Source organism: Acipenser ruthenus, chromosome 2 (genome assembly GCF_902713425.1).
Source record: "Acipenser ruthenus chromosome 2, fAciRut3.2 maternal haplotype, whole genome shotgun sequence".
In the NCBI taxonomy this organism is placed as follows: Eukaryota; Metazoa; Chordata; class Actinopteri; order Acipenseriformes; family Acipenseridae; genus Acipenser; species Acipenser ruthenus.
Window position 1 is genome coordinate 73,639,833 of NC_081190.1, and position 23,554 is coordinate 73,663,386.

The following is a 23,554-nucleotide window of genomic DNA, read 5'->3' on the forward strand; positions in this document are numbered from 1 at the left end:
CTCAAGGGGGTGAATACTTATGCAATCAATGATTTTCTGTTTTGTATTTGTAATTAATTTAGAACAATTTGTAGATTTTATTTTTCACTTTGACATTATGGACTTTTTTTGTGTTGATCAGTGGCAAAAACTCCTAATTAAATCCATTTTGATTCCATGTTGTAACACAATACAATGTGGAAAAGTCCAAGGGGGGTGAATACTTTTGAGAGCCACTGTAAATAGCCATCAGTGTCATACTGATTAAGGGATAAGGGAACATCAGCAATTTATAATTAGAAAATGGAAAAGAGATGTTCCTTTAATAGATATGTAGAGATAACTGGTAAAGTAAAAGGCAAAACTTTCATTTTTATATATGAACAACTGCTTGTGAACCACTGGATAGAGGTGTGTCTAAATGAAGACGACAGAACAAAGTTTGTGGTATTTTCAATGGTTTATTACAGGGCTCAATAATTCAGTCAGTTATTCTTTTACAAACCAAATATACAAATTTATAATTATTATTTTGTAGTATTTGTGTGGTTTATTTAAAAATATTCAGAGCAAAACCAGATCTAAAATGTTTTAGATTAATCTGGCATTCTTTTTTACAGATCCCAAAACCTCTCCCCTCCAAAAAATATATATGTATATATATATACAGTATATATATTTTTTTAATTTAGTCATGGCCAATGATTTTACCCAATTTTTCTCCCCAATTTGGAATCGCCAATTGTGTTATTAATCCCAGTTCACTGCTGCGACACAGGAAACTGCAGTTGACACACGCATCCCCCGAAACGTGTCCCTGCCAAGCCGTCTTTTTTCGCACTGCAGATCCACAGCGAAGCCATCAGACCTATAGTGCCAGTGAACAACACAGATCCAAATGCTCCACAGCAGACCCGCAGATGCCCTATCAGCCACAGGAGTCGCTGGTGCGTGGTTAACTGCAGATTGCCCTGCTGACCTAAGCCCTCCCTACACAGGCGGCGCTCAGCCAATTGTGTGCCGCCTCCTGAGAACTCCTGGTCACGGTCGGCAATGACATAGCCTGGATTTGAATTTGACATCAAATATTATGAAAAATAGACATGAAACAGTGCTTTCTGTTATATTTACTCGAGACAGTCCTGAATATAAATGTTGAACACTTTTACATAACTCTTCATTGATGAAAGGTGTAGCATTAGTTTAGCTTTAGCACAATATTTCACATGCACAACATCTTCCAAAATATTGCTTCTTCACAGTATAAAAAAATAACTGCTGGAAGTGTTAATGAAATGTCTGTGACAACACCAACTGTTTTGGCCAATTATACACTTAGTTCTCTAAAAAACAACATTCAGTATAACTAGTGTGGTTGTAAGACTGCAAGATGAAACAGCAAAAAGTTACTGCAGTATCATTTATACATAATTATAGGCTGCTGAGGAGATTTTAGCAAAGCCAACCACAACTTACGTGTCTGTATTCCATGACACATTATAAACAAGTGACATTCATAACATCAACCATACCATATTGAGTTTTCACGCTACTTTATTGACAATAATGGTATGGTTGATATCACCTGCTTTAGATAATAGTGACATCATAATCGGCTAAGGACCTCAGTCACTTAAAGGAGGAGTACTGCAAAAAAAGAAAAAACATTTGCATGCCATTAGAACTAGCAGTATTAGGAGATCACGTGACCCACTGGCGCTAATGGTCTCTGTTCACTGGAGCTTCAAATCCCTAACTCCATTTTCCCCTTTTTTTTTTTGATATCCACTTTTCACTAAAGATGCCTTGTTCATCTCCTGATGGAAAGCGTCTTAAACCTTCTCAGAAACTTCCTGAGGCCTGTGACGGACACCGTTTCTGAAGCACTGGCTAAACAGCAAAACTCCCTCAAGACTAATTACCAACATTGTGAGCCAAGCTGTAGAGAAATTAAACGGTATGGTCCAGGAGACCAAGGATGCAGTGCAGTCGCTTAAAACAGACGTCGACGCTACAATGATCACCAAACCATTCTCCGGGGTGCAAAAGAAGCAGGTTCTGTTGCCTCTGCAAACAAGGAGCACAACACTCTCCCCCACAAACCTGTCAGCTTTCAGCAAATTCAGTGCTTGGTCAGGTTATAAAATTCATTGGTCTAAATCTGCCCTGATGCCCCTCAATGCTGCCACTGGTACAGTCCCCTTACCGTCCATTATCCCTGTTAAAAAAGCATACTTATCTTGGTATCGATATTTACCCCACCCTTCAAACAACTGCGAAAAACCTTACAGGGAGTTTGTGAAGACATGCACAGGTGGACACTAATGCCATCCTCTTTACATGCCCGGATCTCTACTGTTAAAATGAATGTCCTCCACCACGTTAACTTTGTGAGCTCTGTGATACTGCTGCCTCTCCCTTCGGGTTACTGGGTAAAGCTTGATTCTTTCATTCGGAAATTTATGTGGGGCGATAAACAACCACAGATTAAATTAACTACATTACAACTCTTCTTTCCGGTGCCCAGACCTTCTGGTCTAAAAAAGATAGTAACATTCTTAATGATATATTTAATAGATATGTTCTCTTCAGATTCCAAGAATGATGTTCATGTTTTGATTTACCTAGTTCATTTTTTTTTTCTACCTCAGACTTCGCTCTGTCCTGGGGGTCAGAACTGCAGCTATGTCCTATGATAAACTGGGTCACCACAAGGGTCTGTTCTAAGGGAATGGTCTCTGAGATCTATTTACACTTACTCAAAGCCTCCTATAAACCACTAACCCTAACCACTTTATGGGAAAGAGACCTGGCAATAACTGACAGACAAATTGATTGGGAAGCAGTTTGGGATCATATATTTGGAGCTGCCAAAAACCCTAATCACCAATTAATCCACCTTAAGGTCTGTCATGGATCTGGAACCCTTACTTTTATTGCTTAAATGATGACTCTAAACTTAATTTACCTGAGCTCCAGCATAAGATCCAGGTGGCTGGAATAACGGTGGCAAAAAAAATATATAGTTCAGCTCCCTCCTCACTAGTTATCCTGGTGGCAATGGCTATTTAATTTTAAAGACATCATTCTGTTTGAGCTCTCCACCGCCAGGATGAACATGATGAAGTCATCCACACTAGAGACATGCAAGGAAACTGCTACAGAGGTATCCCTGTTATTAACTCTATACAACATGGTACAGACTGATTTAGGCTCTTATACGCCCATGCTTTAATTGGCCCCTGGTTTAAAAAAAATCAAAATAAGTACATTCAAGTACATGTACTCAGTTATATAATTACTGTTTAATTACTGGGAGGGGCGGGTGACAGGCTGTCTTGAGGAGTTAGGGGTAGATATATTACACAGTTTCTGTTGTACGAATATGGCATTCTGTATATTCTGTTTTCATAAACTAATAAATAATTGATCTGAAAAAAAGAACTAGCAATATTATCATAGGTCCCTCTTCTGTTGATGATCTTTGGGTTCTATGCTTCTGTATTTAATACTTCTAGGTATTTATTTTTATTTGGATAGCATCACATTTTAAACATCATCACCATAAACAGCATAATTTTGTTGCATTTGTTATGTCCAATCAAACAAACGGGGAGAGAGGGGGAAGGAGAGAAAATTATGAAAATGACTAATACTATCTCTTTCTCATTATAACATTCCTAATCTGTTTTATAGAAGAGAAGAAATGCAGGCTTCCGGTCAGATTTGAGTGTGTAGTTTGAGTATAAGGCACACCAAAAATTGGTGACCTTTCTATTTTGAAATGATCCATATTTTTGGCACACTATACTATGCACAAAGGGATATATCAGAGGAGAGCATACATCATAGGCGGTGAAAACTTCAACAGTATAAATTGTATTCATTAGTTGTACGGATCATCGGATTGTGAAAGAAACTTTTCATATCTACTTGCTAATTGGGCTCCTATCCGAATCAGGGTTTATGAAAATTTTTCGTGGCACTTTCAACAGTTAGAAATTTTGAAACTGTATTTACAGAATTGGTGTCACCTGAAATCCACTACCTTTTTTGGCACAAATGCACATTAAATAATACAGCTTAAAGGACCCTGGGGCTGATTTACAGTCATTCGTATTTATAATCCTCCCACATGGTGGCACTGAAATTAAAGTCGATTACTGCAGTTTCTTTTTTTAACCCTACATCACTTTGACTCAATTTTCACTATAACTGAGATGACTCTGTGTATGAAATAGAGTCAGTTTTATCCACCATAAAGCCCCCATTTATATATGACTTTTTCTCGTGTTCCTCCTCATCCATTGTGTCCAGAGCAAACGGGTTGACAACATCCAAATCAGATGAGAGGTCCATCCTTTCCAGCTCCTTCTTGGAGAGTTTTTGCACGATACCTGCTCCATATGCGTCACCCAGCACGTTTATCATGGTCCGAAACCGATCCCTGAAAGGATATGAACCTTGCTGATATCAGAAGACAACAAAATCCTGACAGAGCCACTTCAATTCTTAAGTGTCCCTGCAACTGCTTGTAACTGGGTTGAACTAACTTAACTGGGACTTGTCTCCATACATCCTTGGCCATACACTACGCTCACAGGATGCCATTTTTCTGCAACTTCCTAGTTTTAAAATGCGTACTAGGGATAAAAGAACATTTTACCTCACCCCTAGCCTTTGGAATTACCACCTTTGGTCAGACAAGCAGTGTCTGTTCCTGTTTTTAAATCTTGTTTAAAAATATATCTCTTTGAAAAGACATTTCTTGGTACAGTACATTGCCTTAAAGAGTAAGTGGCAGGTTTCCAATAAATATAGCCTTACATGTCCCCACTTGTTGCTACAACTTTAAATATCGGACCTGTAATTTTTTCCTTTTCATTGTTAACATCCTGACAACATTTTACACTTATAACTTTAAAGTCTGTTTCAAAGCTCTTTTCAAAATGGCCACTCTAGTAAACTGATAGTGCAAGGATTATTGCCCACATTGTCAAACTGGTGAGACAGCAATAACAATCCATGATGTGGTATGGAACAGAAAAGCCAGTGCACTTTTTTATCGCTTTTCCTGCAGTGATTTAGAGGACAGATCTCAAATATTTTGAAAAGATCGTTGAAACAGACTTTAAAGTTGTAAGTGTAAAAAGATGTCAGGATGTTAACAATGAAAAGAAAAATTACAGGTACATTATTTAAACAGTTGTAGCAACACGTGGGGACGTATAACGCACTATTCATCAGAACCCTGTCTTTAAGTGTGTGATATATACATTAAACAGTGCTTTTGTTTTACAGTATTCTCTTAAGACAGTCCTGAATATAAATATTGAAGACATTTGCATAACTTCTATGTTGGAAGTATTAATGAAATGTCTGTGACAACACCAATTGTTTTGGCCACCTTATACCCATAGTTCTCTAAAAACAACATTCAGTTTAACTAGTGTGCTTGAAACAGCAATATGTTACTACAGTATCATATATACATAATTATATGCTGCTGGTGTCTCTTATTCATTTCAGACTACTAGGTTTTACTCATATTTGCTGTGCTAAAATGTGTTCATCGCTTTGAGAGGATCTGGTCTTGAAAGATGTTATGTAAGAAAAAAAAAAAAAAACATAGACTTACAGCAGCCAATCCACTGCCATGATTAGTGTGACATCATTAGCTGGTAATCCTACTGCTGACAAGACAATCACCATGGTAACCATGCCAGCCTGGGGGACTCCTGCTGCTCCAATGCTAGCTGCTGTTGCTGTTATACTGTAACCAAAACAAGCACAATGGTAACAAAATAAACTCAATAAATAGTAAATAGTTTACAGGAGGGTGGCTGCATTTTGGAGGCCACCCCCCCCCCCCCATCCCATGTTTTCTAAAGGTGTTTTGTTCAATTTGTTGGCTATTGATTAATAATAATAAAATGTCCAGAATACAACAACAATCCTGCATGGTATAAAGGGGAATTGCAGTGCTGTGGTGCACATTGCTTCAGTTTTTACAAGAAATATACTATTTTACCTTCACTGTATCCCGTGTAGTCCATATTGCAGCAATATATTTTTGAACAGTCCGATTGGTTTGGTATTTTTGTATTCACACATCAGGAGTCATAAATCATGGGTCATATATCAAGCTTCCTCTTGCAGAAATGCTGGTGCTCAAATGATCTCTGGCCAAATTCTAATGCAGGGATCTTGTGGTCTGACTATATTCCACTTGAGTCAGCTAATGTTGTGTTCCCTTACCTGATAGTTACAATCTGGCCAATATCCAGTGCATAATTATTAAGTTGTGCAATGAATATGGCAGCCACTGCTTCATAGAGCGCAGTTCCATCCATGTTGATTGTGGCCCCCACCGGTAGCACAAAGCGTGTGATCCTCTTGTCTACCTGGTTGTTTTCTTCCGCACATCGGAAAGTCACGGGCAAAGTTGCTGAACTGTGGAATACAGGTTCAAATTAAAGTATTTCATAAAGTATACAATAAGAAACTATTCTAAGAAACACTGTCATGATTTGGCATTTACCATTTTTCAAATGGGACTACAGAGGAGGAAACCTGTCTCAATAACATTAATTTATGTTACTCAAACATAGATCCTGAGGTAAAACACTGGCCTAGTACTTTCAACAATGTCATAAGCTTTGTCTCAGAATGCCAGAGCAGGGTAAAATTCAGGTCATTCATATTCTTTTAATCCCCAGTCTTAACCTATCCAATGAGACAGTGCTATATATATATAATGATTTCCATTACACGAGAGTAGATGTTAAAACTTCATGCTGATTTGAACTCGGCTCTCGCCAAGATACGCACTGACTAAGATGTAGCTTTACAGTAAACTAATGTGATCCATATGTGTCTCCATCCATTTGCGCTTCCTTCCATATGAGATATCCTTCTGTCTGGTGTTGTTGGCTGAAGTGTAATGCTGGCTCCAGGGATCAGCTTATTGCCTCCCTAGCGCATCAGCACACACAACGGCTGCGATGCTGGCTCCGGGTATCAACCACAGTGCGGTCTCCCCAGCGCATCAGCATGACAACCGTCTGGATTGAGCTAAGTAGGGTACATCTCTGGGGTCTTGAAGTGGGCACCTTCCATCCTTAGTGTTTCGTCAACTAGCCCACGACACCTCAAGAGGGCTCGACGGTGATTCTGGCGTCCCAGCATCACCCCCCTCCGTCCCCCACTCAACTCAGCCCAGCTTACTTACCTATACATCAGCGTTTCTTTCTTTCTATTGTGCTTGAGATCCCCAACCAGAATCTTTCCGTCTCAACCACAGCCAGTTGCTGCTCCTCTCTGCTGCTTCAGATAAGTTCTTCACTGTGCGACGCAACTCTTGGCCACTGAATCTGACGTCTCTGAGAAACCGGGTTGTAGAGTGTGCCACAAATCCTCGACAACCCACCTCCACTGGGTAAACCCGGACTCTCCATCCTCGCTGTTCCGCTTCAGTGGAAGGCGTGCTGATCCAGACCACATGACAATATCTGGTCAAAGGTTAGTGGTGGCAATCTCAGGTGGAAAAGTAAGGCGTTGACCAACATCTGCTAGCGAGGGCAAGGATTGGTTTTAACACCTTTTCTTGGTGGTTGCTCTCCTGGGCGGAGGAATGTTGTCTTTTGTGTGTAATGTTTTGATGGAACAGGTGGCAACTCATTGGTCATGTTACGCTTGTCTTCCAATGCTAAGGCCAAACATCGCAGCACCTGGTCAAGTAAACCGTCCTTGGCTAAGAGCCACCTTACATCCTGTCAAAATGTGCCTTAGTGTTGCAGATGATGAACACAAAGGACATGAGGGATCCTCTCCTACCCAGAGGTTTAGGTTCTGTGGTGATGGGAGAACATCATATGTTGACCTGATGAGAAAACCGATCCTGCTCTGATCAATTATCCATAGGTCTCACCAGCTGATCTTGCATTGTTCCACACTCTCCCATCTCATCCATTCTCCCTGCTTGGCCATGGAAATGGCCTTTATACACCTCATCCTCTCCTCCTGCTTTTGCACCTCGTTGACTATCAGCTTCCTCTGTTGAGCTGGGGCTGCCTTGTGCCATGTAGGAGGAGCTGAACTGAGACCAAGACCCCCTCTTCCATGCTGAACTTGCCCCATGATATCACCAATTTGAAGGGCAGCCTTTGCATCCTCCACAGCTTTCTTTGCCGCCCACTTTCTTCCAGTTTTCAATACAGGTGCTGCCTCCCTTACGCATTTGTCGCGTGACTCTACTAATGTCATTTCCAGTCTGACCTTGGCACACTTAAACTCCTCGGTTAGAGCGGAGACGGGTAGCTGCAGTATTCCTTTACCATAAAGTCCCACTCTGCTGAGGCAGTGTGGAACTCCCAACCATTTCCTGATGTATGAACTGATTAAAGCTTCCAGCTTCTCTACTTTTGTCATGTTATTGAACACATGCCTCAACACATTATATTCATACTAAAACATTTGCTAAAAAATATTTGTTTTCAGTTAAAAGTTTAAACTGAAATTAATTTGTAGGAATGTATTTAGTTTTTTTGGGGGGTGTGGGAGAGGGGAGGACATATTTGGACTTTGAAACAGAAACCTCTACTACTGTTCTATATGCCACTAAATAAACTGCCACTATAATTCAAACATTTGGGAACTCTAATAAAAAAATAATAATTATAAAAAAAAGCATTTTCTAAAACTCACAGGAAGCCAGTGCAAAGATTTAAGCACTGAAGTGATGTTGAGATATGAAAGTGTGAGTAAGCCCAGCGGTCCAGATAATCCGAAATACGCACTAAATTTAAATTGAACATGTGAAAATATGCATAGCAATTTTGCTGCATAGTTTGTCTGCCTCTCCTCCCGCCTCCCCTAAAACTTCCACTAACAACTACATCTCCCAGAATACACTGTCTTCAGTGACAAGGAAACTGTACACAAGAAAAAACAACCCAACAAACATTATCCAATCCCTGGCTAGCCCTGTTGTCTTTGCAGCCAATAACAGTAAGAATAAGAACAATTCAAAGCTGCACAGGTTGAAGCGTAAACATCCCAGTTCAGCTACAAATCCAATTGGAACCATCGTCAGAGGCAAATGATAAAAAAAAAAAACGGTGCCTTTAATATCAAACAAACTATTTTATAACTTTTTAATGCATTTCCTTATTTATCTGCATGGCTTCATATTGAAATGTTAACATGTTCATTGAGTGTAATAAATGCTAAAATATAAGTAACGTCATTAATTTGCAGAGTCAGTGTGATACCTCGAAAAAAATGCACTGAGTTGATAAAGAACCTTGTAGAACACACGCATGGTTGTACAGTAGTTCAAAGTAACAATGCAGTTAAAATGGAAGGCTCTTTTTTTAATGCATACCCCAATACCATTAAAGATTGTACAGAATTTATCAAGATTACTCATGACTTCAAGGTAATGTTGCATTTTATCCCCTAAAATTACGTTTTACTCTCTCAGTGTTAAAAGGGTAAGTTACTCCCAGACCCAAAACCTTATCTGGAGTGCTGAGTAAGCCATTTGGCAGCAGCATTCTGAACCAGCTCAAGCCTTTTTAACACTGGTTTCCACTGGTGCTTACTGGCCATGGCCAGCCCAGACCAACAGACACGCATTTCAGTGTTTTTTCCTAACGTGGCCAAATTCTGAAGTTCTTGTCCTGCATCATCAGGTCACTGGGGGGGTTGTGGGAATGTATTATGCTGCTTTTTAAAGAAACCCGTAGTAGTAGAAGTTCAGATAAAATACTGCCCAAGCCATGGAGCTGAAAAAAGTTTTGTCGTTATTTTTTATTTTTGTGCTATTCACTATTTTAGACAGCATTATCAAGACCCGATTTTCTGAACCAAAAAGAAGACGGATTGAATGTGAACCTGATAGCTCCCATGTTAAAAACAATACATAAACCTAGCACCACTAGCAAGGAACGCATCTTTAAACATGCAGGATTTCCAAGCAGGTAACATTTGTGTTTTATCTGTGCCAGAAACAAACATACTTAACATTGGTTCAGTGCAAATAAAATATTCCAAAAGGGGGCAGACAGCAGCAAAACAAACAACTAGGTTTTGTCGTTGTTGCGTTTAGCCTGGGCAAAAAAAGAATCATGATCTCTCCCGTAAACCTGTAACAACCCCCAAGACGCATTTTACTCTAGAATCACTGTAGTGCTCTAAATGTTTACCGTTTATGTTTACTGTTAGGAGACACAGTTTCCTGCTTTCAGAGAGAATAGTAAAACTTATATACCTGCAGAGTGCTGTCCCATCATTTCAAAACACTATCCATTTGTTCATAAAACAAAAAAAAATTGGCTGTTCCCACTCTGATTGTTGCTGTCTTTAATTTTTCTGTAGTCAGCCCGCAGTGTTTTTTTTTATTATTTTGTCCAGGCACTGTTGTGGTGTTCATGTGAATCCGTTATCTGAAAGGACTTTTGCTATTTTTTCATTGACTCGAATATTTCCACACAGCACCCTTTAATTGTTTTTGTATTTCCGAGTCAGCCCAATACGGACAACAAACATTTTGTCTCCTCATTTTCCTACATGCCACCACAAGTTTGTTCGACGGCAGCCATTGTAAAGGGTTAAATGTTACGTGATCACGTAATTCAGTCTGGCCACATCGGGTACGATAAAGCAAAGCAGGCCAGAAAAAATGTCCGCGGCTGACCAAGGCTGTTGTGGCCAGCAGTGGAAATACCTCTTTTACGGCCGTGGCTGGCCAGCAGTGAAAACGACACATTGGAACGCAAGCAAACAAAGCAATGGTCAATCAAATTAAGAAGTAGTACAAGCATATTTCTCAGCCTGTTTTCTAGTTAACATGGACCTTATATTTGAAATTATCCTCAAATGATAAAAACGTGGGCATCAAAATACAGCACAAGGTACACAACAATTCCCAAAGATTGCCATCAAGAACCGTGCCCATGGAATCCTCTAAAGCTACAAATTTGTTCCAACTTACCTGGAGGAGATCATGAGAGCTGTCAGTAGTGCCTGAGCCATCCCCATGGCAAACGTTAATGGATTTTTCCTCACAATTATGAAATATAACAGTGGAAGGCAAACAGTGGCATGAATTGCGAGCCTGATGGGAAAAAAGTTCATGTAACAGTATTGAACAAATTATTTTGATAACAACTACAGCAAAAATACAATTAGTACAGTATTGACTTATTTACTGCTGGCGCTTCATTTTAAGTGGACGAAAAATGGCCTAATCCTTTCTTAGATTTGTGCTGATGATTTTTTAAATTATTATTATAAGCATAATTTTCAAAGAACATCACAAATTAAATGAAGTTATTTATCTGCAAGGCCCAATCACAAGATTTTTCTTATGTGTTTGAGGTCCATAATACATTTAACCCGCCAATAAAATCAACCATAGACTGACAGTACGACTGTCCAATATAAGCCCACATAATGTGGAGCATAGAGAAGAGCCAGTGTGAATGCAATCCCAAACTATGATAACAGCAGTGAAATGAGGCTGAATGAAAGCTGCATGACAGTTACTATTACCATCGCTATTGTAAGGTTAATTAAGAGAGGAATTACTAGTGATAATTAAGAGAGAGATTACTGGTGGTCTGCTGTGGGTCAGCTTGTTTTGCCAGTTTGACAAATCCACAGTCACTACTTAACAGCACACATTATCTTAGCTTTTTGCTAAAGACAGCAAAGAACATATTATTAATTTAGAATCCATTTCCACCTCTTCCCAAAATCATACCATACAGATCATTTTTTCTTTGGATCTGTGTCACAGACGGCCTGCTGCAGATCAGAATTAAATGTAGGGGTGGGAGTTTTAATTGTATCTTCAGCCAATTCCAGCTACTCTCAGAGTCTGCATTACAGTAGACTAATCTGATCCAGTTGGGAGCAGACCCTGTTCAGATTAGTGATTCATTGGGTGTACTGCTCTTAATGTGTACTGAAAATGCCTTGGGTAGTTTATGTTTTACGTTTTTCATACTTATATTAATTCAAAAATACCAGTACACTCTCTCAATCTCAACAAACTGTGCCCTGATCAGTATTTGAATATATGCAATTAAAAAAACAAAACAAAACAAAAAAAACAGTAATACGGTAAATGACATACCCGGTCAACACAGTCACCATGTACAGCCCTAGCTTCCGGAAGATATCCCAGTCTTCAACTTCAATTATCTTGGCAGCAATTAGGGAGAATATTCCAATCGGCATGTAACTATGAACACATATTAAAAGTTAGAGGAGTTAAGAAAGATGGGTGGTAACTTCATCAAATTGCAGAGGTAGTTTAACATAGTAGTATGCAAGAAAAAAAGATAAATAAAACATGATATTTATTAAAAGCTTTGTTTGTTGTAGAGTTCCCAATCTGTGTGATTCCACTTACCACATGATGATCTGTACTATTTTCATGGTGGCCTCGTTTATTGCATCAAAAAAGTCCACCAGAACGCGCCCTTTCTCTCCCATCTGACCGATAACAATCCCAAAGACGAGACAGAAAACGATGAGTCCCAGCACGTTAATTCCATCTGAATACAGGCCCACTATTTTATAGTTCTTGGTTATATTCTGCAAAGTTAAAATTGAACAACATAAAGATGTGTAACAGTAAATGATAATTTAAAGATTACTATTATTATTTTTTTGTTTGTTTGTTTAATTAAAGCATGTATTGTAATATTTGAGAGATGCCATGGTACGCAGCAGGGTCTAATACATTTTTCTAAAGAGGGCCAGATCTAAATACCACCAGTAAGATAATTCAGACTTGAGAACCAAGATCATGATGACAAAACAGTGTGAGTCTCTTCAGTACATTTTCATCAGTAAAAGGAATGGGTCCTATTTAGTTAGTTAAAGATCACCACTGTTTAGTTAGTTAGTTAGTTAAGATCACCACTGTTTAGTTAGTTAGTTAGTTAGTTAAGATCACCACTGTTTAGATCAATTGAATGGACCCAAACATGTTTAAGAAACGTCTATTTAGGACTAGCCTAAAACTAAGTAATACTGTAACAAGAAAAGTGATTAAAGAAACATGTATTAGTGAATTAAATAAGGTGCAGCTAGACTACGGTTATAAATGTATGTGTATAATATTTTATATTCACTTTAAATGAGTGATAAACAAGGCTTCAAATTCCTTTTTATCTATAACTTTGTGCTGCATATCATTTTGTTCATTACTTTATCTATTTTCTTACTGCATATTTTTCAAGCTCCACTGGGTATTATTTCCTGTCTGATTCACTCTATTGGTCTCGATTGGTGTACCAGAGTTGTTCTCGTTATTAAGAGGTAAGAACAGTTGAAGGGACGATTGATCAGGTTGTTCTCGCTAATAAGAGGTAAGACATTGGATTGTAAACCCTTGGTTAGCCAAGCACTGCTTTAAAGATGTGTATCACTATTAATTATAAAGCTAATCCAGATGCCATTTGGTGTTTAATAATTATCGAGAGCTTCAAATTGAATAAAAAAAGTCAAACAATAAATAATATTACCTCTTGTAAAGCAGTTGTCATGACAACCGTCACCGGTGACACGGTAGTAAAGTTCACTGCCAGTTCAGGTTTTAATTCTTCACGCTTTGTTTTGTACTGTAATTGCAAGCAGTACAAAACAGTGTGTCGAACATCTTGATAAACAGAGGCCTTGAGAACCACAGTACTGTATTTGTACTTATTGTGTGGAGTAGTGGTTAGGGCTCTGGACTCTTGACCGGAGGGTCGTGGGTTCAGTCCCAGGTGGGGGACACTGTTGCTGTACCCTTGAGTAAGGTACTTTACCTAGATTGCTCCAGTAAAAACCCAACTGTGTAAAAGGGTAATTGTATGAAAAATAATGTGATATCTTGTAACAATTGTAAGTCGCCCTGGATAAGGGTGTTTGCTAAAAAATTAATAGTAATAATATTTGAATGATCCATACCTAACTTTTTTTTCATATAAAACCCAATCACAAGAACTTTCTACATGCAAGGTCTATGGGTTTATGTTCAAGACAATTATTTGTTTTTCTCTGTGCCCATACTGTACATTGACTTTGGTGTTGCTCATTTTGTTACATTAACATTGCTCAAATGTGCCCTATATTATTGGTATTCAAAATTAAGTCAATTTATGCAGCATTTGCAATGAGATGAATTGTGCCACTTTTTTTTTTTTTTCAACTAACCCATACCATACATGCACAAAAAAATAATTAATACTTTACCTGTTGAAAACAAGCCTGAACGAGATTTTCTGGAAACATGTTTCTTAAAAAAAAGGAATGCAATATTTACTTTAGCAACTATTTCTATGTACTGTACATTTAAAATGTTTAGATATTTATTACATTCAAGGAATACTCATTTACAACCTCTATTTTGTTTTATTGTATTTTCTTTGTGATGACTCAAGACTTTTTATTGAAACATCATGCAACCTTATAATTCGAGCCAGGTGCAAACACTGGTGTTTTGCTAAGCTGAGTTACAGCAAATCAGAAAGACCTGTGACAAAACACTAGGTCTGTGGTTCCTAATAGAACTGAAATAAAAACAGTAATGTATTTGTAATACTCAGAATAGAAAGAAAGTTATTGTAGAAATCCTCGGGGGTAAGCCCCCATAGAAAAACCATGGCTAATTTTAAAGGGGATTGTTTACGCTGGCCCCCCTAATTCAGGTTTAGGGAAAAGCTCCATAGGTGGCTGGGCTGTGACATCAGTCAAAAGAAGCAGGAGTTAGTAAAGGACTATGATGGAGCCATTTGGGTGTGGTCAGTTTTAGAACAGAGGAGTGGGCTGTGAAAAACATCAGGGCGAGGCATGGGCTGCATCCACTCTTGTCAAGCAGTCTGATAGGAAAGAATAGGGAACCACGCTTGTCCAATGCTTGTTGTTTCTGCTGTGTGGCGCCCAGGATGAGGCGCTGTACGGCAGGTCTGGGGTTACTAATTCGGCCTCTTTAAATGTTTGAGTCAGCTTATTTCTTTTTATTTTAAATTGCTAATAACAGCTGCAGTGATTATTCAAGGATGGCGGTAATTAGAAGTACTATGGTTTTCGAAAGGCGCCATTTTTTATTACGTTTTTTACAGTATTTGAGGGAGGCATATATTGAAGTTTATTTCTGTGCATACAACTTAATCAGGATGGTGAAGAAGTCCTACAACTTAGCTTTTAAACTGAAAGCTGTTGAGCTCGCAGACCAGATCAGTGTTTAACTAAGTGAGGACACATACCAGTGTCAGTACACAGTGCTGTGTATATTCTTTTTTTTGTTTGGGTTCGATAAACTTCACAGTAAAATACTGGCATGATCCAGTGTGTAATTGTATTCTTTTAAATAAATTGTATTCAAGTTTATTTTGTTTCTATTTGTAATGTTTTGCCATACTGTGTTTTGTATGTGTTTCTTTATTAAGTGCTGCATTTATTTCAGCTAGGTAGGGAAAAAAATGTACATGTTTCATTATTGATAACAGTGTTCATTCGAGGGCGGCATCTATTTTACAAATCTGATATCTGAATGCGGCGCTTATTAAGGGCGGTGGTAATACGGTACTTACTTCTAAAAGGTGAGTTATTTATTACAGTGTTTTAAGCACTCCTTAGAAATAATCACTCAAAGCTCAATACCTACTTATAATAAACAGTTTGTACCTAATTAGGTCCAACAAGGCATCCACTGTGGTGACCTCTGGAGTAGAGCCAGTTCTGTCAATGTCATCTGCATTTTGAGACATGCCAGGTTTGATGGTCATCACTAACACAATTCCTAAAATGAAATCAAACAAAGTTACATGTAAAACTTAATAAAATGTAATTAACATTGGTGCATCAACAATCGCTATGTTCCCATTTCTTGAATATAATTGGGGTCATTGTTCAAGATAAATGATCCAAAGTTATGATGTATAATTACTTGCAATACACACCCACACACCCACATAATATAAACACATATGCTTCATAGTATTAACCTTTAAGTAACCCTGGTAAATATATATATATATATATATATATATATATATATATATATATATATATATATATATATCAACAGTGAACAATCAATACAGATGTCACAGAAGTAGTTTTTAAAGTCAAAGAAAGCATATCAATGATGATTTAATTATGTGGATGTGTATTGCAAGTAACTTGCTCCTTTCTGAAACACATTCAAACCTTAATTTGTTCATTATCATTATGTTCTTGTAATGGATATTTTCAGAGAGTAATTGATTTGTTTCTTTCAGTTCATAGTGTTGTTTGCATTAATGGGTGCAGAGGATTTTCTCATTTGAGTATTGGGAGGTTGTGGTAAGAAATACTTTGGAGGATAAAACTGTTGCTTACCTAGGATAACAGCGATGATTGTTGTTGAGAAGTAATAGACAACTGCACGTAACCCGATTTTGCCAGAAACTGATGAATCTAATGCAGCCACTCCTGCAGATAAAGGCATCATTAATTATGCTGTCTCTAGAGGCAATAGACCAAGATGCAAACATTGTATTGCATTTAACTGATACAGTACATAATGTATATCTACTTAACAAATTAATATATCTGGTACAATACCAATACCAAAGCATGATTATAATTGGGTTGTTTCTTAGATGTGAAACAGACTATGTGATACAAGACTAATGTGGTTAACACAAAGTTAACACAAATGCTGGGAATGTCAAACATTTGGATTAGAGTTAAATAAGAACATGAACTGAATTTGCAGTTAGTGAAAATGACAAATTTAATTAAATGCTTTGAATAACTTTGGAAAGTTAGAGCTACTGGTATATTTAAGAATTGTGCAACTGAGCTGTTAGCATTCCATCATGTACTGTCCAAAATGGAAAGAATCTTTGTCATTGTTATAGGAAGGTTCCATAAATGGATGAGTTCCGTTGAGGTTGCTATTACCATCTATTGAACTTAATGCAGGTCTGGATGTTAGGGAAGGCAAAGCTATACATTCTTAGCAAAACAAAATGTAGTTTCTTATAGAAAATAAATTGATTTTGTGGTAATTGGCCACTAACATCAGGAAAATTAGGCAAATGGTAAAATTTTGACATTCCTTTCTTAGGATATATTGGATATGTTTGCTTTACCCACAATCCATTAGTTCACCCATACTTTAATTGGTTCTGCTAATTTCAGTTCTCTAAAGGATAAGGTCAATGGTTACATTTCTATTTCAGGGAACCAGGGTTATGATAATAACTTCAGGTATCCCTTTCAAGTAAGAAATGTAACCATTACCGATTGGGTGAGTGTACCAAAGCCGTCGCAATGGATAGATTGCAGAAGACTGGAATGCTACAAGGCGAACCCAAAGGCTGCCCAGTGCGTTATCATTCAGAATCACAGTAACAGGTAGTTATGGTAAAGAAAATTGGAGAGACATTTTCACCTCTATGCCTGTGTTGTAAGGGTCAACTGCAAAGCTGTCCTTAACACTCCATTTCCAAAACCAGGGTTTCGAGGATCCATGACATTAAGCCTGTAGAAACTAGTGAAGGTATGGGGAGTAGCCCACACCGCTGCATTGCATATGTCTTTGACAGATGCACCCTGGAGTAAAAGCTCAAGAAGTTGCCATGCTCCTGGTGGAATGGGCAGTGAGCTTCTCTGGAGGGGGCAAGTTGGCCAGCTCACAGGCAGTCTTGACCATGTCTGCTATCCACTTGGACAGCCGCTGCTTATACAGGGCTTGAACATGGGATAGCCGACCCATAGCAGACAAAATATAGTTTGAACTGCCTCCAACTTTTGCGTCCTGTCAACATAGTATGCCAGGGCCCAAACAGGGCAAATCATATGGCGCTGTCATTCTCTGTCAGACTGGAAAGGAGGTGGATGGAAAGCCTCCAGTTCCACAGACTGGTTGACATGGAATGCAGAGATAGTCTTCGGCAAGAAGGCAGAATTGGTATAGAGCATGACCTTTGTCCTTGCTTCTGTAAAAATTAAGCAGGCTTTCGCAATAGAGAATAGCTTCCATGCACTTCGAGATGGCATGTGGAGCTAGGGAGATGCCAAATGGCAAAACACAGAACTTGTACGCTGTACCCTGAAAGGTGGTGAACGTGCGGTTAGAGCGCTGCAGCATCTCATCCACGGCTGGAATGTTAACTCTTCTTCCTCATCCGCAGCAAAAACAGTGGCTTCAAGTGGGGCACAAGGCCACAGCGGGACGTAACAAGCAACAGGCTGTAGTGCACACAAATATGCATCATAGAAAAAAAAGCGATTAGAAAATGATCTCTTCCACCTGCCACCAGTGTTATTTAAAAAGTATCTTGTTTTATGCTTCGTTAGATGTTCAATTACCTGTAATCATGCTGGATATGATAAGAGGCAAGATGATTAATTTTAGCATTCGCATTAATATCTCTCCGGGAAATCCAAAGTAGAACTTGTCCTGGGTTGAGAGTCTGGCATATTCACGGACTAGGACTCCCAATCCAATACCTTAAAAATAAAGGCAAGAGAATTAACTTTGGTTTCAGAAACTCTTACGAGCCTGTTACTACATCTTATTTTGTCTACAAAGTAATATATGTTTTATTATATGGAGTGATCTACAGTATGAGTGATACTATATTATACCAGAATGCATGCACATGAAAAACATTTATTGGCACTGTGTGAAATTATTGCACTGGTCGCAATATTTTCTGTGGTTACCAGGGACAGTTCCAACCCCTGCTGTATTATTAGCAGCTCTACTTCTGACCATGTACATTTACTACATTGTGTTTGTGCTGCCACTCTTCAAGTTCAGGTGGATGATGACACTGGGAGGGGAATCTATGCTTGCAGACATGATGTAATTAAGACTGAATTTAATACACATACAGATCTACAACACTTAGCTTGGACAATTGGGAATAAATATGCTTTAACTTTTAATATAAACTAAAAGGTTTATGCATCTTACAAAATTTGAGAACTTTATTCCAAACCAGGTTTAGGCTTAGATTGCTCTTGTAACACTCATTGCTTGTAAGGGAACCCATCCCTTTCAATTGTTACTGCATACAGTCAGTTACTCTCCACACACTGGTCATGGTGCAATTTGTCCGGCGATAAAATTGTATTTTCGCTGCGACACTAGCTTTCACACCAATGGCAATGTTATGGTAAATTTCGCCCCCAGTATAAAAATATATTAACAAACGTTATTAATATGCATCAAAACAACAAAACAGGGTGCTCCCGAGTGGCGCATCTGGTAAAGGCACTCCGAGTGGAGTGCAGGATGCGTCCTATAGCCTGGAGGTCGCCGGTTCGAGTCCAGGCTATTCTATTGCCGACCGTAGATGGGAAATCCCAGGCAGCGGCGCAAAATTGGTCGAGCACCGCCCGGGGGGCTTAGGTCGGCCAGGGTGTCCTCAGCTCACCACGCACTAGCGACCCCTGTAGTCTGGCCGGTAAGCCGCCCAGCGCTGCGTTGTCCTCCGACACTGTAACTCTGAGGTGGCTGCACGGTGAGTCTGCAGTGTGAAAAAAAACGGTCGGCTGACAGCACACGCTTCGGAGGACAGCGTGTAATCATCTTCGCCGCTCCCGAGTCTGCGCGGGGGTGGTAGCGGTGAGCTGAGCCTAAAAAATTATTGGATATGCCAAATTGGGAGAAAATAATAAAATAATTGGCGATTACTACATTTAAAAAAAAAACAACAAAACCGACAGCATTATTGGTGTGTCTGAATGAGACATAATTAGTTAAAATGTATTCAAATTAGGTTCAAATAAGTTTTTCAATATATTACAAATAATAACTCAGTTACGTGTAATACGTAAACATACACACATGCATATCTATGGTTTAATTATGATTTTATATATATATATATATATATATATATATATATATATAGTAATTAAACCAGATTTTATGTTGTATTTGTTTTACTGTAAAGGTTATAATAATCACATGTTAATAATCCCAGGTCTGTGATGTCATCTGCTTGCGCCACTAACAAAGCCTCATGCTGCAACCATGGCTTCAAGAGATTTACATGATAAATGTGCTTTTCTCTCCGCTGCTCCAGCTGGCAGATCTCACAGTCCACCGTCCCAACTCGGCACGTAACCTTAAAAGGCCCTTGCCACTTCGCCAAGCGTTTAGACTCAGAGCTGGGTAATAGTAGAAGCACTTTATCCCCCGGCTAAAACATTCGTAACTGGGCCCCCCTATTATATTATGTCTCCTGTCTGTGCTGAGCCTGCTGCTAATTGTCATTTGTCCACTTTCCCACAGACGCAAGTCGTTTGCGCAGGTCCAACACATACCGGACTGTATTTGTCAAATTATTTTGCTGCTCCTCCCACATCTCTCTGACCAGCTCGAGCACACCCCAGGATCTCTGTCCATACAGCAGCTCGAATGGAGAAAACCCTGTGGAAGCCTGGGTCACCTCTCTGATAGCAAAGAGAAGGGGAGGAATCAGCTGGTCCCAGCAGCACACGTCACTTGCAATAAATCTACACAACATGTTTTTCATGGTTTTAATAAAACGCTCCACAAGACTATCGGTCTAAGGGTGGTAAACTGAGGTCCTGATGGTCTTAATCCCCAAAAGTTTACGTGTTCCGTGGACCAGCTGTGACATAATGTTGGTACCTTGGTTGGTACCAAGCATTCCAAAAACTGCTCGACCATGATGATCTCCACCAGCCTGGCTTTAGTGGTCACATTTGGGTTCAGCCAACCCATTGCAACATCCTTGAGGCAATGGGTTATGGTCCGGGGATGTTCCTCCGCCATCTGCTTATGACATGTCTTTTAAACCCGGAATAATTCTGGTCGCTCTTCTTTGCACTCTTTCTAGAGGAACAATATCCTTTTTGTAGCGAGGTGACCAGAACTGAACACAATATTCTAGATGAGGTCTTATTAATGCATTGTAAAGCTTTAACATTACTTCCCTTGATTTAAATTCACTATATATCTGAGCATATTGTTGGCCTTTTTTATAGCTTCCCAACATTGTCTAGATGAAGACATTTCTGAGTCAATATAAACTCCTAGGTCTTTTTCATACATTCCTTCTTCAATTTCAGTAGCTCCCATATGGTATTTATAATGCACATATTTATTGCCTGCGTGCAGTACCTTACACTTTTCTCTATTAAATGTCATTTGCCATGTGTCTGCCCAGTTCTGGATGCTGTCTAGATCATTTTGAATGACCTTTGCTGCTGCAACAGTGTTTGCCACTCCTCCTATTTTTGTGTCGTCTGCAAATTTAACAAGTTTGCTTACTATACCAGAATCTAAATCATTAATGTAGATTAGGAATAGCAGAGGACCTAATACTGATCCCTCTAGTACTCCACTGGTTACCTCGCTCCATTTTGAGGTTTTTCCTCTAATCAGTACTTTCTGTTTTCTACCTGTTAACCACTCCCTAATCCATGTGCATGCATTAACTTGAATCCCTACTGCGTTCAGTTTGAGAATTAATCTTTTATGCAGGACTTTTTCAAAAGCTTTCTGGAAATCAAAATAAACCAGGTCATATGTTTTGCAGTTATCCATTGTCGATGCTGCATCCTCAAAAAAATCAAGCGGATTAGTTAGACACGATCTCCCTTTCTTAAACCCATGCTGACTGTCTCCCAGGATTCTGTTGCCATATATTTTCCAAAATTTTACATATAGTAGAAGTCAGGTTTATTGGTGTGTAGTTACCTGGTAATCAATTTCAGTGACTCCAGTTTGCTAATGTACCAGTGGGGAATATTTGTCCAAATACATTGTGTTACCATTGCTGGTACTGTAATGCCGTGATCCTCTTCTGAAAGTAAAATATATATATATATATATATATATATATATATATATATATATATATATATATATATATATATATATATTTGGCTTATTTTAAGTCGCATTTGTCACAGATTTTATAGTGGTTACTGTTTGTGCAGGCAGATCTATGCATTAGACTGAATACAACAAAAATACAAGATAATGCTGTGTGATGTTTGAATATTATAGAAATATACATCTGATACAGGATTTTTTTTTGTTTATTTTAATGAATTGAATCAGCATTCTTGTGATAGTTTAAATTAAAGTAAAAATTAAACCAAAACAAAAACATAAATACAAATCAACCTAGTTATTTAACCCCCAAAAACAACTCTTATTTTATCTAAAACTCACATTGCCAGACTAAATTACTACATAACTGGTCAATAAAATTTGCAAGGTGTTTTTATTTATTTATTATTATTATTATTATTATTATTATTATTATTATTATTATTATTATTATTATTATTATTATTATTATGATGAATGTGTTCTTGTACTACAACAGTTTAAAAAAAAAACTTGTGTACAGTATAAGAAATTATTCAACAGATGTAATTTTCATAGACTATTCCATATTTCTGAGTCTAAAATATAAATAAAGCTAAATAATATACCCTTATATAATATACAATCCATTAGTACAAGATGTAATGTCCTCAAACTAATTATAATTCTTTCCTTTAAAAATACGTCTTTAAAGGGGCTCTTGTTTCTTATGGGGGAGCCACATCACCCATTGCCCCTCGGTATGTAGAACCCTGGATGGATGGATGGATAGATAGATAGATAGATAGATAGATAGATAGATAGATAGATAGATAGATAGATAGATAGAATTGTGCCTTTGTGTCTAATGTACAACTACTGATGCTACTACATTTTAGTTCCAGCAGTGTTTAATAGGATCAGGGTGGATGTATCATTGATATTAATAGATTACCAGCTGAGTCTGAAGCTCTGATTAGCTTAATTCTGCTTTCTGATTCAGGACCCCTTGCTTAGTGGAGAACAGCTGAACAAGGGACATAGACCCTTACAAACCCATTCAGGCATTGATTCCTGGCTGTTAATGCAGGGAGATGCTGAGGGCTGGATGTTAAACAAAAAATTAATAAATAAATAAATAGCAGGCTCTAGGCCCTTGCCTCACTGCAGTAAATAAACCATGCTGGATACAAGAAAACAGAACCATCTCCAGCCAGCATATGTGTGACAATTGCACATCTTTAATGCACTGCATGCTGAAAACAAAAGGCTTACCTAAAATCACGGCAACCACCGTTGTGATAAGAAGCCAGTTCTTCTTAAAACAGTTTTTAAAATTGCACCCTTTCTTGGATTTTGTCCCCATCCTTGGCTCTTTGTTTGTTCTCTACAGAGAAATTAATTCTTAAAACAGGAGCCGAGAAAGCAGCCCCCAACAGCTGATTCAAGAGCTTGCTGACAGCACCAGTGTTGAGGCAGTCTTTGCTGTGCACTCCCCTGTGCAGCTAGCTAAGTGGTACTGGGTGTGGGTGGGAATACAGACTGCTGCCCTAGTACCTAAATCACACTAAATTTAACCACATGTCAGCACCACTTCATTCCTGTGGACTCTGCCTCTCTAAGGTAGCTTTAACTGATATCATATTTTATATACACATTAAACAAAGGTTAAGAAAGAAATATAGTAAATCTATAGATAAATGAAACAGATTTGAACCACTGTTT

The 23,554-nt window shown here is 38.4% G+C and overlaps 1 protein-coding gene across 1 annotated transcript; it reads right to left on the reverse strand.

Annotated features, from left to right (window-relative positions):
- Positions 1 to 432: 432 nt before the first annotated feature.
- LOC117408336 (excitatory amino acid transporter 3-like) lies at positions 433 to 23,323 on the reverse strand. Its single transcript, XM_034013249.3, has 12 exons — positions 23,105 to 23,323; positions 18,343 to 18,483; positions 16,363 to 16,455; positions 15,667 to 15,781; positions 14,233 to 14,275; positions 13,521 to 13,616; positions 12,401 to 12,585; positions 12,122 to 12,229; positions 10,976 to 11,098; positions 6,238 to 6,432; positions 5,618 to 5,752; positions 433 to 4,426 (listed from the first exon to the last, which is right to left on the reverse strand). The coding sequence occupies exons 1-12, from the start codon at positions 23,193 to 23,195 to the stop codon at positions 4,189 to 4,191; spliced, it is 1,563 nt and encodes a 520-aa protein (XP_033869140.1). The 5' UTR covers positions 23,196 to 23,323; the 3' UTR covers positions 433 to 4,188.
- Positions 23,324 to 23,554: the final 231 nt, after the last annotated feature.